The sequence below is a fragment of the Perca flavescens genome, chromosome 4 (assembly GCF_004354835.1).
Source record: "Perca flavescens isolate YP-PL-M2 chromosome 4, PFLA_1.0, whole genome shotgun sequence".
In the NCBI taxonomy this organism is placed as follows: Eukaryota; Metazoa; Chordata; class Actinopteri; order Perciformes; family Percidae; genus Perca; species Perca flavescens.
The window spans coordinates 13,409,714-13,423,238 of NC_041334.1; the positions used below are offsets into that span (position 1 = coordinate 13,409,714).

Genomic DNA, 13,525 nt, shown 5'->3' on the forward strand with positions numbered 1-13,525 from the left:
AAGTATTTGTTACATAACTTACGTACATTATGTTAATTAAGTACATTACGTAAGTTTACTTATTTATAGCTATGCCATCTGTAGTTTTAAACTAACTGAATGAATGAAATATTGAATTAATAAATACATAGTCTCGCTTTGCCAGACCTTCCTCCACAGCACTGCGGAGGAGGGTCTGGCTAGTCCACACAGCATTCCAGGATGGGAGAAAAACGTGCTCTGGTTAATTTCTTTAAACCAATCACTTTCGTCATGGGCGGCGCTAAGCTCCGCACGGAGCCGCTGCAAAATAACCTCGGGAAGGAACTTGTTTTGGTGGAACATGTGTACGTTCAAAAGTTGTTTTAGTCGTGCAACAGAAAACTCAGATTAGACAGATAGTCTAGCTAGCTGTCTGGATTTACCCTGCAGAGATCTGAGGAGCAGTTAACCATAGTCCTCAGAAATCCACCGGAGTTTAGAATTCCAACACAAAGAAAGAGGAAGGTAACGGACATCCGGCCGAAAAGAATGACATTCAGCAGAATTCCCTGCGGCAACGGAGCAATCCCGGAAGTGGAATGTTGTGGATATAGATTGATAACTACATAATTTTCATTAACACAGCTTGTTCACATGGAGTGGTGGTGAAATGAATGAGTTATCTAAGCAGCTGTACGAGCACATTTTGATGTTTTACTGCTGAAGGACTGAAGGTTGCATATGACCTGTTATGTAAAGGTGTCACTGTGAGGTGGGGGATGTCTGTTTTGCATTGCGCACGTCAGTCACAAAACATTATTTCTTCTTGTGTATCTTTTAACCTTTTTTTGATTAATGGATGTCTCTCCGGTGCATGTTTCTGCCTAAACACCATCTCATGTAACCATACAGTAACAGATCAGGATGCCTCTGGATCCTAAATACAGAGGTGGAAGAAGTACTTAAGTAAAAGTAGCAATACCACTGTGTAAAGTAAAGCTCATGCATTCAAAATGTTATTTAAGTAATGGTGTAAAAAGATTATCATCAAAATATAGGCTACTTGAAGAATAAAAAGTAAAAGTAGTCATTATGCAGAATGGCCCATTTCAGAAACATATATGGCATTGTAATTATTAATGCATTACATAACAGTTGGTAAAGTCAGAGCAAATTTTAATTACTTACTATACAATGCTGTTCAGCTTGTGAATTTGCTCCTAGGATCAATAAAGTCTTATCTTAATCTACAGTATATAACATTACATCATGATTTGTTAATTATATAGTTTTCATCGTAAAACTGAATCTGCAAAGTAAGTTAAGATATTAAATAAATGTGGTGTTAAAAATTTTGATTTAAAACGTTGCGGTTTGCTGGTTTATTGTGCATTTTACGGAGCCCTATAGTGCAAACCACGACAGCAATTCACACAACATGACGGCAAATCGCCACAACACAACAGCAAATCATACAAAACGACAGCAATTCACACAATATGACGGCAAATCGCCACAACACGACAACAATTCACACAACACTACAGCAAATCGCACAAAACGACAGCAATTCACACATGACAGCAAATCGCCACAACACAACAGCAAATCACACAACACGAGAACAATTCACACAACACAACAATTTACACAACATGACAGCAAATCGCCACAAAGTGCTGTCGTGGTTTGCACTTTACACTTAGCATTTAGTGCAGACCACCGAGCACACCGGATCAATGCACTCCAAGATACTGTGATGTTGAACCGCCCCCGGAGCTTAAACTGTCTTTTAAAACTCCCACTGTTCTACACTCAAGATGCCCTGAAGCAAAACACAGAGAGAGGCCACCAGAACAGAGCTGAGACTAGACAGCAGGTCCACACACACACACACACACACACACACACACACACACACACACACACACACACACACACACACACACACAGGGGATCAAAACTTGAGCATCACAGTAGCACAGGTGTCACACAGGTGATAATCCTGAGATTGAGGACAGTGTGTATGTGTGTGTATGTATGTGTATGTATGTGTGTGTGTGTGTGTTCTTGTGGCGGGCCGTAGTTGAGTCAGACACTTGGCCTCTGATTTCATCACGTCGGTTATGAAAGAGACAGTAAAGTTTAACACACACACACACACACACACACACACACACACACACACACACACACACACCACCACACACACACAGTGTTCCTCCTCTGTTTCTTCAATATTTCATCATGTGGCGTGAAAACACACTAACCATGTTGAGATAACCTGCTGTGTGTGTGTGTGTGTGTGTGTGTGTGTGTGTGTGTGTGTGTGTGTGTGTGTGTGAAACCAGGTCAGCAGGCTCTCAACCTGTCTCATGGAATCTGACCAATCAGAGCAGAGCTGACTACACACGCACACACACACACACACACACACACACACACACACACACACACACACACACAACACACACACACACACACACACACACACACACACACACACACACACACACACACACACAAACAGGAAATCTACATAATGAAGATGGGACCTCATTTATCGTAGAGCAGCAGGTGTCTGTGCTTCTTGCTGGAATTATTCAACATGTCTCACATGTCTTGCGTGTCTCACATGTCCATATGTCCATGTGAAGAGTTATTCAGTGTGTGATCATTCCTCCTTTCTATACTAACATTACTACACTGTAAAAATGCACAGCACTCCTTGTGTTTACAAATTATTTCTAAAGTTCAGTTGAAGATCATTTGAGGTTCTGATTGGAAAGTCTTTTTTCCTTTTTGTGCGTGGTGGAGGGAAACTTCCTGTAATCTTATAAAAACTAACTGAGTACATGTACTCAAGTACTGTCCTTAAGTACAATTTTGAGCTATTGGACTCAAATATATTCTATCTATACTACTTTATACTTCTCCACTGCATTTTAGAGGCACATATGGTACTTTTTACTTCACTGCATTTATTAACTTAAGTTACTTATATATAATTAACAAATAAATGATGATGTATTATTATTATTATTATTATTATTATTATAGATAAAGATAAAACGGTATAGATCCCAGGGCGAAGTTCACAAGCTACCCAGCAGTATATAAATCAAAATTAGCCCTACTTTTACCAGCGTTAGCATTAAAGTGATAAACACATAATAATTCTATAATATTAATAAACATTATTCTAAAATGGGCCATTCTGCATAATGGATCCTTTTCTTTTGATATTTGAAGTACATTTTGCTGGTAATACTTATGTACTTTTACTCGAGTAGAACTTCAAATGCAGGACTTGTAATTGTAACACACTTTGGTGATCTGAGTACGTCTTTTACCACTGCGAGTTAGTTATCAGATATTTCGCCATTAAAGTCAAATCAACGGCATTTTTAGGAACATCTCTGTTTATGGACGGTTCATAAGCATTAAACATAAAGTACAGCCAAAACTGACCAATACCTGCAAAACCTATGACATTCCCATGAAATGTCTTTTTTTTTTGGTCACTGATAAATACGTTACATACATGGCGCTACATGACAAGTCAAAGGATCATGAAAGTATTACAATTTATCCTGATGGGACATGATTTTTCTGTCATGGTTAGGCCGGTTACACACTGGATGCGTCGTGCGAGCGTGGCGTGTCCGTTTTTGTCCGTGTCCGTATTTCGGCTCACATGTTAACAGGTTAGAGCTTACACGGTGCCTGCGTGACACGCAGGCACCGTGTAAATGACATAAATGACATGTTGATGTTTGAAAGTCTCTAGGTAATATTGCACCTGTCAGTACAGAACGAAATATTCTGTAGCCTATTTTGCCGTCAATACTGCAGACGTAGTCTTTGCTGTAATCAAATCAGTAGGCTATATATTTATGTTTAACATTGTATTTCATTTTATCAATGGGAAACATACATGTGTACAGACAAGGCCAGCAGCAGACACGTTTCTGGTGTGTAAAGACATCCACGCAGATGACACGCAACAGAAACGCCACGCTCACGCCACGCAGCCAGTGTGTAACCGGCCTAAGCCATCAAATAATAGTTGGGATGTTTCAGTCTGGTTTAGCGCGGTGGACGGACACAGAGTTACCATATAACAGGTCACACTCACCTGTGTGTGTGGATCAGAGAGGGAGGGGCAGAAACAGGTGAGCTGAGGTGGGACATGTGAGAGGAAAGGGAAGACATGTCACACACGTCTGAAGGGTGAAACTCAGGTGACTGCTGAGCCGAGCAAGGATTAGGGTCAAATGTCAAAAGTTCAGCAGGTGACCGCAGCTCTGCAGGTCACCTGTTCAGGTTTCACAAACAAACAACACGTGGGAATAATCTATTACTGTCGGAGGAAAACCTCACATCTACTGCACTATACTGCTGTTACCGTCGGAGGAAAACCTCACATCTACTGCACTATACTGCTGTTACTGTCGGAGGAAAACCTCACATCTACTGCACTATACTGCTGTTACCGTCGGAGGAAAACCTCACATCTACTGCACTATACTGCTGTTACCGTCGGAGGAAAACCTCACATCTACTGCACTATACTGCTGTTACCGTCCGGAGGAAAACCTCACATCTACTGCACTATACTGCTGTTACCGTCGGAGGAAAACCTCACATCTACTGCACTATACTGCTGTTACCGTCGGAGGAAAACCTCACATCTACTGCACTCTGCTGCTGTTACCGTCGGAGGAAAACCTCACATCTACTGCACTATACTGCTGTTACCGTCGGAGGAAAACCTCACATCTACTGCACTATACTGCTGTTACCGTCGGAGGAAAACCTCACATCTACTGCACTATACTGCTGTTACCGTCGGAGGAAAACCTCACATCTACTGCACTATACTGCTGTTACCGTCGGAGGAAAACCTCACATCTACTGCACTATACTGCTGTTACCGTCGGAGGAAAACCTCACATCTACTGCACTATACTGCTGTTACCGTCGGAGGAAAACCTCACATCTACTGCACTATACTGCTGTTACCGTCGGAGGAAAACCTCACATCTACTGCACTCTGCTGCTGTTACCGTCGGAGGAAAATCTCACATCTACTGCACTATACTGCTGTTATCGTCGGAGGAAAACCTCACATCTACTGCACTATACTGCTGTTACCGTCGGAGGAAAACCTCACATCTACTGCACTATACTGCTGTTACCGTCGGAGGAAAACCTCACATCTACTGCACTATACTGCTGTTACCGTCGGAGGAAAACCTCACATCTACTGCACTATACTGCTGTTACTGTCGGAGGAAAACCTCACATCTACTGCACTATACTGCTGTTACCGTCGGAGGAAAACCTCACATCTACTGCACTATACTGCTGTTACTGTCGGAGGAAAACCTCACATCTACTGCACTATACTGCTGTTACTGTCGGAGGAAAACCTCACATCTACTGCACTATATTGCTGTTACCGTCGGAGGAAAACCTCACATCTACTGCACTATTGCTGCTGTTACTGTCGGAGGAAAACCTCACATCTACTGCACTATACTGCTGTTACCGTCGGGGGAAAACCTCACATCTACTGCACTATACTGCTGTTACCGTCGGAGGAAAACCTCACATCTACTGCACTATTACTGCTGTTACCGTCGGAGGAAAACCTCACATCTACTGCACAATACTGCTGTTACCGTCGGAGGAAAACCTCACATCTACTGCACTATACTGCTGTTACCGTCGGAGGAAAACCTCACATCTACTGCACTATACTGCTGTTACTGTCGGAGGAAAACCTCACATCTACTGCACTATACTGCTGTTACTGTCGGAGGAAAACCTCTCATCTACTGCACTATACTGCTGTTACCGTCGGAAACAGCATCTACTGCACTATTACTGCTGTTACCGTCGGAGGAAAACCTCACATCTACTGCACTATACTGCTGTTACCATCGGAGGAAAACCTCACATCTACTGCACTATACTGCTGTTACCGTCGGAGGAAAACCTCACATCTACTGCACTATACTGCTGTTACTGTCGGAGAAAAACCTCACATCTACTGCACTATACTGCTGTTACTGTCGGAGGAAAACCTCACATCTACTGCACTATATTGCTGTTACCGTCGGAGGAAAACCTCACATCTACTGCACTATTGCTGCTGTTACTGTCGGAGGAAAACCTCACATCTACTGCACTATTGCTGCTGTTACTGTCGGAGGAAAACCTCACATCTACTGCACTATTGCTGCTGTTACTGTCGGAGGAAAACCTCACATCTACTGCACTATTGCTGCTGTTACTGTCGGAGGAAAACCTCACATCTACTGCACTATTGCTGCTGTTACCGTCGGAGGAAAACCTCACATCTACTGCACTATACTGCTGTTACCGTCGGAGGAAAACCTCACATCTACTGCACTATACTGCTGTTACTGTCGGAGGAAAACCTCACATCTACTGCACTATACTGCTGTTACTGTCGGAGGAAAACCTCACATCTACTGCACTATTACTGCTGTTACTGTCGGAGGAAAACCTCACATCTACTGCACTATACTGCTGTTACTGTCGGAGGAAAACCTCACATCTACTGCACTATACTGCTGTTACTGTCGGAAGAAAACCTCACATCTACTGCACAATACTGCTGTTACTGTCGGAGGAAAACCTCACATCTACTGCACTATACTGCTGTTACCGTCGGAGGAAAACCTCACATCTACTGCACTATTGCCGTTACTTTCGGAGGAAAACCTCACATCTACTGCATAACAATGTTGTTTTTGTCAAGGGAAAACTTCTTATCTACTACATATTTCTGTCAGAGGAAAATATCTATTTCTTCTGTGGTACTACTATTACTTTAAATAGTTTGGGATTTTGGATACTGGGGATTTAAAAAGTAAAGTCCATGGGACTTTATTTGTACATCACCTTTCAAACACAAAGGCAATTCTGACTGCAAAATAAAATTATTTTGAAGGCCTTACATAAAGTTTGTGGGTTTTTTTTATTGTGTGTTTAAGTGAATGCTGTAATCTTCCATATATATAATACAAGCAGCTGTTGTGTAAAAGTAAAACTGACTGTTGCAGCTGCTGACATCATCACATTGCAGTCTCTGTGATATTTTTTAACATGCGTATCCTCCTCCCCATAATAGAAAGGTACACTCGCTTTGTCAAAAAGTCTTTAACACAACAATATTTGTTTATAAAAAAGTATCTTACAGGTGGTGCTATTTCTCATTCTCATAACAAGAAATCTGTCAAAAGATACCCGTGCAACAGAAGCTCTTTTGTGTGACATAACAAACTGTATGTTTTGTATAGTATTGTAAGTACAATTGTGAGGTACTTTGAGTATTTCCATTGTATTCTTCTTTCTACTTCTACTCCTTATTTTGGAGACACATGTTATAGTTTTTATTCCACTACAATCATTTCATAGGGTTAGCTACTAGTTACTTTGCAGGTTTAGATTGTTGATACAAAGAATAAATCAACTAATAAAATAGTAATATTAGTTTACGCTATCCATACATAAAGCAATTAAAATGAACTCCACCTTTACCACCTGCATTAAAGTAATACATTAATTAAAGTACACATTAATGCATCAATAATTATAATCCAATATTATAATATACATTATTCCGAAATAATGCATTCTGAATAATGAGTACTTTAAATTAACATACTTTAAGTAGCCTATATGTATTAAATGCTAACACTTTTGTACTTTACTTGGGATTTTGAATGCAGCACTTGTAGCAGTATTTGTAACCAGTAAAGCCTCCGAGTACTGGTCTTCCTCCACCACTGGCTATCGTTTTGTTCAATAAAGAAACCTAATGAAAGAGCTCTGCTGAGTCTCGTGTCTGTTTTCTGCTGCTTCTATATACAGTCCATGGTTTTCTGACGACTGATCGGCTCAGGATTGCAACATCGAGGCTCCGCCCCCCGCGGGATGACGACATCACGGAAGAAAAAACGTAACCAAACAGAGCAGTCAGCCCGAGTCCTCGGTCCCCAGTCCGGCTGAAAGTTCTGGATACGAGCAGGATCAGAACAGACCAGAGTCCGGGAAGGTCAGTCTGGATAGAAAGCAAAGCGACACACACGGACGATATCTTCATTTAACTCAGACGGACGGACTGAAGGACTCGGTTTAACTCGGCTTATTTGTTCACTTCAGCTCCGGATATACTGTATAGCCTACATATAAAATAGTTTCAGTTTTATTTAAAAAAAAAAACAACAAAAAAAAAGTTTTGGTTGCTTTTTCGTCTGCTTTTCACCGTCAGTTTAATCTCATTGAGACTGAAAAAGAAACTGTACTCCCAGCTGACTGACGACACGTTGCGCAACCTAGACAATAATAACGAGTCAAAGACGTCATCACCGGACAGTCCTCTCCAGTTCTCCCACCAGAGTCAGACCTGCTGCTTCCAGTCGGAGCTCTAACTTCAAGAAAACCTTTTGTTTTTATGTCTTCAGCTACTTCTGCTCCACAGACAGACAGACAGACGGACCATCTGCTCCCCGCTGAGTCTACTGGGTTTCTGCTGACCTGCAGTTTGGACCAGTCTGTCTGTCTGAAGAACACAAGGTAAGAAACTGACCTTAGATCAGTTAAAGTAGTTACAAATTATACAAATACTACGAGTAAACGCCGTTCAATCAAGTAAAAATACACAAGTAGGCCGATCTTTTTTTCTGCAAAATGTACTTAATGTAGGCTACTCATTATGCAGAATGGCCTCTTTCTTTCAGAGTGTTATATTACTTTTCATGGAGCACTTTACCTGGTCCATTAAACCTAAACAGCATCCTCGTGTTACCTGGTCCATTAAACATAAACAGCATCCTGGGGTTGTCTACCTGGTCGAGCTGGAGCCCAGTTTAAAAATGGATTATAGTTTTTGGGTAATGTTATCTATAGAAATGATCATATCTTATAGGAGGAGGAGATATTAGTAGAGTCGGGCAGATTCCACTGGACTCTGCTGAGCTCAGACATGTCTAATAAATAATAGCCTGACAGAGAAGAGTGAATAATGTTCTAGGTTTAATAAAGCAGACGGCAGAGAATACAGCTTAACAGCAAAAAATTGGTGAATTATATGGATGGCTCAAGCGCCGGTGCTTAATTGAATGGGAGCTGTAGTTTTTTTTTTTATATGGTCATAAATTAATTGTTGTTTAACTTTGTTTATATCACAAAGGCTGGGACTTTTAACAAGTGCTTTGCTGGATGCTGATTTGTCTCAGGATATGGAAAGTTAACCTGAGGAACACGCTGCATTCTTTTCAGGTAGAAAGATGAAAGAAATGCTTCCTGAGAGATCCAGTAGAGTTCAGTTTTTTTTTTTAAGTTTATTATCAGCAGTCAGGTCTCCGATTGTGAAACCGAAGCTGACGAGATGAGACATCAAACAGCACAGATTCACTGTCTGTGTGTCAGGGGATGACGCTGCCACAGTAACGCTGTGACTCAGTGCGTTTCACCACAGTGAAAGCAGCGTTGGCCAACAGCAGGTTGCCACACGGCATCACCATGGCGACCGCAGGCTCTGAAAAACTTTATAGAAAAACAGACACACACTCAAAGTGTGTGTGTGTGTGTGTGGTAGATGTTGACTGTATTTAAAGCCTGTTTAAACTATAAACTGTTGTGCTCTGATGCAATGATGTGAAAGCTAAAGCGTCAGTCAGCTTACAGAAAGTTGCATCATGAAGCCTATAGACACGGTGACAGTGGAATGTGTGAGCAGCAGAGACACAGAACACAGTGAGATGTGACACTAATGTAACCTTTCTTACTATGTGAAAATATAACCAGGGAGGGGTTTAGTGTAGGCAGGAGGCTCAGCTGTGACGTGACCAGCAGAGGGCGCTGCAGAGATAACATGAAACCGTTTCACCAGAAGTTTATCCAGCGAGTCTCCGACTTTAACTCACATAACAGTCGAGAGCTTCTACTAGAACTATTCTTGAAATAATACCAACTATAACCACAACTTCTTAAAATTAATGTTCTTATACGTAAAAAAAATCAATTATACAAGGCTATAATCAAAATATATATATATATATCTTTTTTTTTATAATAATGTGAAACCAAGGTGATAATGTGACAGAGGTCGCTAGTAGTGATGAATCTACGGAGAATTATCACCTGAATGTGCAGCTCCTATCGGCTTTACAGAGCTTTATAGTGAGTTTAGAAGCTCTAAAAACCCGCTGTACACCACCTGCTCAGCACCAAACAGCAGACAGACACAGTTAGAGACTAGCCGGTGAAAATATTGGAGCATTTGGCAGTTAAAGAGCCAGATATTTCATCATCATCAGTTGGACACAAACACGACTCCAAGTGAAATGTTGCTCTAACTGCTGGATGTGTAAATAAACACGTCTTCACGTGGCTTTGCCTCACCCCAATGGAGAATATTCAGCATCTTTGATGCAGTCTGACATAATAATGTCTTGTTTTAAACACCTCCTGCAGCTGCTTCACAGTTAACAAAAAAAAGCTGTAAATTGTAATTAACCTGATGACATTGCTTGTCTCCTCCAATCACAGATGAGCATGGGCAGGGCCGCAGCCAGTAATCAGCCGTGTCTGAAGAGGCTACTGGACGAGCCCCAGGACAACTTCCTGAAATGTAAAGTAGCTCGTCTTGATCCGAATCCTCCCGCCACCGACCTATTACACTGCCTCAGGCCCAGAAGCCCCACCCCCAAGTCCAACCAGAGCCAATCCCCATCCAGAGTCGGATCATACTTCCTGTTTGAACGCTGTGAGGGGGAGAAAACTTACAGGGCCGTCCACGCACACACAAAGCAGCAGTACACTTGCCAGGTATAATTACCCATGTTACTGATACTGCAAATAATACTACCGATACTGTTAATACTGCAAAAATAATGCTAATACTGTTGGAAATACTGATATTCCTGATCCTAATAAAATATTGTTGTTGAAAAATATGTTGGAAATGCTACTTTTACGGTTTACTGCTAGTAATATTGGTAATACTGTGGAACATACTCATATTGCAAAAACATATGCACATAAACAATGCAGTTTTAACTGTTAACCTAACCTGATGCCATGGTTACAGGTGCTTCCTCTACGTGGTTACCAAGAGCGGTTGGCTGCCTACGCACGCATCGGCCACCATGATAACATTTGCAGCCTGCTGGATGTGGTGATTGGCCAGGACAGCGTATACGTCTTCCTGCCCGGTCACCACGGCGACATGCACGCGTACTTGCGAAGCAGGAAGCGCCTAGGCGAGGAGGAGGCGGGGCATCTGTTCACCCAGATGCTGAACGCTGTGACGCACTGTCATCACCACGGAGTCGTCCTGAGAGACCTGAAGCTCCGCAGGTTCGTCTTCACAGACAAATACAGGTGAGACTGACAAGTACTCTGATAATACTGCTAATACTGCATACTACGCTGACACACTTGAGACTAATACTACTAATAATGCTAATACCGCTAAAAACTAGAAGTCGGAATCACCAGAGGCCCCACAATACGATATTCTCACGATACGATATTATCATATGTGTCGCGATACAATATTATCACAATACGATGTCCCCATATTTGTGTCATGATACTATATTATCAAGACACAATATCACAATATTTGTGTCATGATATATTATCACAATATATTATCCTAATATTTGTGTCGCGGTACGATATCACAATACAATATCACAATATTTGTGTCGCGATACATTATCACGGTACGCTATTATCACGATGCTTGTGTCACGATACTATTAATATTACAATTACTACTAATACTGCTGTACTCACCAGTACAACAGATACTACTGCTGTCACTGCTGATGCATTAAGTAGCTTAAAAGCAGGGCTTGACATTAACGGTTGCCCTTGGCAACCAGATTGAGTCCATCGGCAACCATTTCGTGGCCTCTGGTTGCCCCCTTTGGCAACCACCTGTTCAATATTTGTGTTCTTTTTAATACAAAAACAAATCAGAACTTACAAAACTATAAAATCTTATTTCAAAAGAAGTCCATATTTTATTTGGTTGTCTCCGTAAAGTTTAAACACTACGTTTGTGCGCAACATAACATTTAAGCTGTTGTGCGTCCATTTTCCACACGTGAAAAGATACAGGCAATGCATTTTTCTGTCCACGTTTACATTTTTAATAATCAGAATTTTTTCTGCTGATCCAAAAATTTATCCGATCTGTGACTCAAAACTGTGATCCGAACCGGGAGTTTTGTGAGTCGTTGCACCCCTATTTGAGAGGGATGGGACATTTTATTGCAAGCCATTATGTCATTGTTTCATTATTAAAATGTGTGGTATAGTTACATAAGAAATTAATTGCTCCAAATACAGGCAGTTTAAAACATGGCAACCGTATTGTCAATTTCGGCCAAAAGCGTTGAGCCCTGAAAAGTGTTATTTTCTTTCTGCAGGACGCGTCTCGCTCTGCTCGGCCTTAACGACTGCGTCCTCCTGGAAGGTAACCATGACGACGACTCTCTGACGGACAGACACGGCTGCCCCGCCTACGTCAGCCCCGAGCTGCTGACCAATGGCAACAGGTCTTATTCGGGCCGTGCCGCAGATATCTGGAGCCTGGGTGTGTCTCTGTACACCATGCTGGTTGGACGATATCCGTTTCAGGACACGCAGCCCGCCGCCCTATTCGCCAAGATCCGCCGCGGGGCCTTCAGCCTGCCTGATTGGATGTCACCGCAAGCCAAGTGTCTGATTGGCTGCATGCTGAGGAAGTTGCCCACAGAGAGACTGATGGCGGCGGAGCTGCTCATGCACCCGTGGCTGACCAATCCCGGCGCGCCACATCACAACAAGCACAAAACGCATCAAAGCTCACACAAAACACTACAGAATAAACAAGAGGACAATGACCAGGTGGTGCCAACATGGACAGATAAACACTAACACACACATTTGTGCTTCTATACTTGTGTGGACACACATTGATATAGTGCATTCCTTTAACCCTTAACCCTCACCTTAACTAATATACCCCAACCCTTCACTAAACTTCACCTAAACCTAAATGTAACACACACACAAACACACTCACACACACAGACTGATCCTGGATGACTTGACCCAACCTCAGGTGCCTTCCTCTCACTGCGTCTCAATATACTGTAAGTTCCGCCAGTTCATAACAGAGTCACCAGTACCTGACACAAACCAAAATTAATGTGTTCAGCTGCTGTACATCAACTCGCAAAGTGGATTATTTCCCACTTGCCCTTGACCACAGTTATATCCAAGTATTAAACTCATTATTGACATCGCACAAGGGTGATTTGATTGATCCACTTCAACACCTAGTTACATAATCATTTCTGATTTAAAGCTACAGTGCGTAGTTTCTGTCTCCCCCATGAGGAATTCTAAGTAATGACAACAACACTGTTGGCGCATCCACATGATACAAGCCTTACATGATCGCGCACGCACCCCCACCCCTCCGCTAGTAGCCACAGAGGATTAAACAAACATGATGGACTCTTTA

General features: G+C 42.0%; 1 protein-coding gene across 2 annotated transcripts; it reads left to right on the top strand.

The window, feature by feature from the left end:
• Positions 1-7,965: 7,965 nt before the first annotated feature.
• trib3 (tribbles pseudokinase 3) lies at positions 7,966-13,430 on the top strand. 2 transcript variants are annotated; one of them, XM_028575367.1, is made up of 5 exons: positions 7,974-8,053; positions 8,463-8,574; positions 10,552-10,830; positions 11,093-11,385; positions 12,444-13,430. In XM_028575367.1, exons 3-5 carry the CDS (start codon positions 10,552-10,554, stop codon positions 12,931-12,933), a joined length of 1,062 nt encoding a protein of 353 aa, XP_028431168.1. In that variant the 5' UTR covers positions 7,974-8,053; positions 8,463-8,574; the 3' UTR covers positions 12,934-13,430. The 2 variants fall into 2 exon arrangements, with proteins under 2 accessions (XP_028431166.1, XP_028431168.1); XM_028575365.1 differs by having other exon boundaries at positions 7,966-8,574.
• Positions 13,431-13,525: the final 95 nt, after the last annotated feature.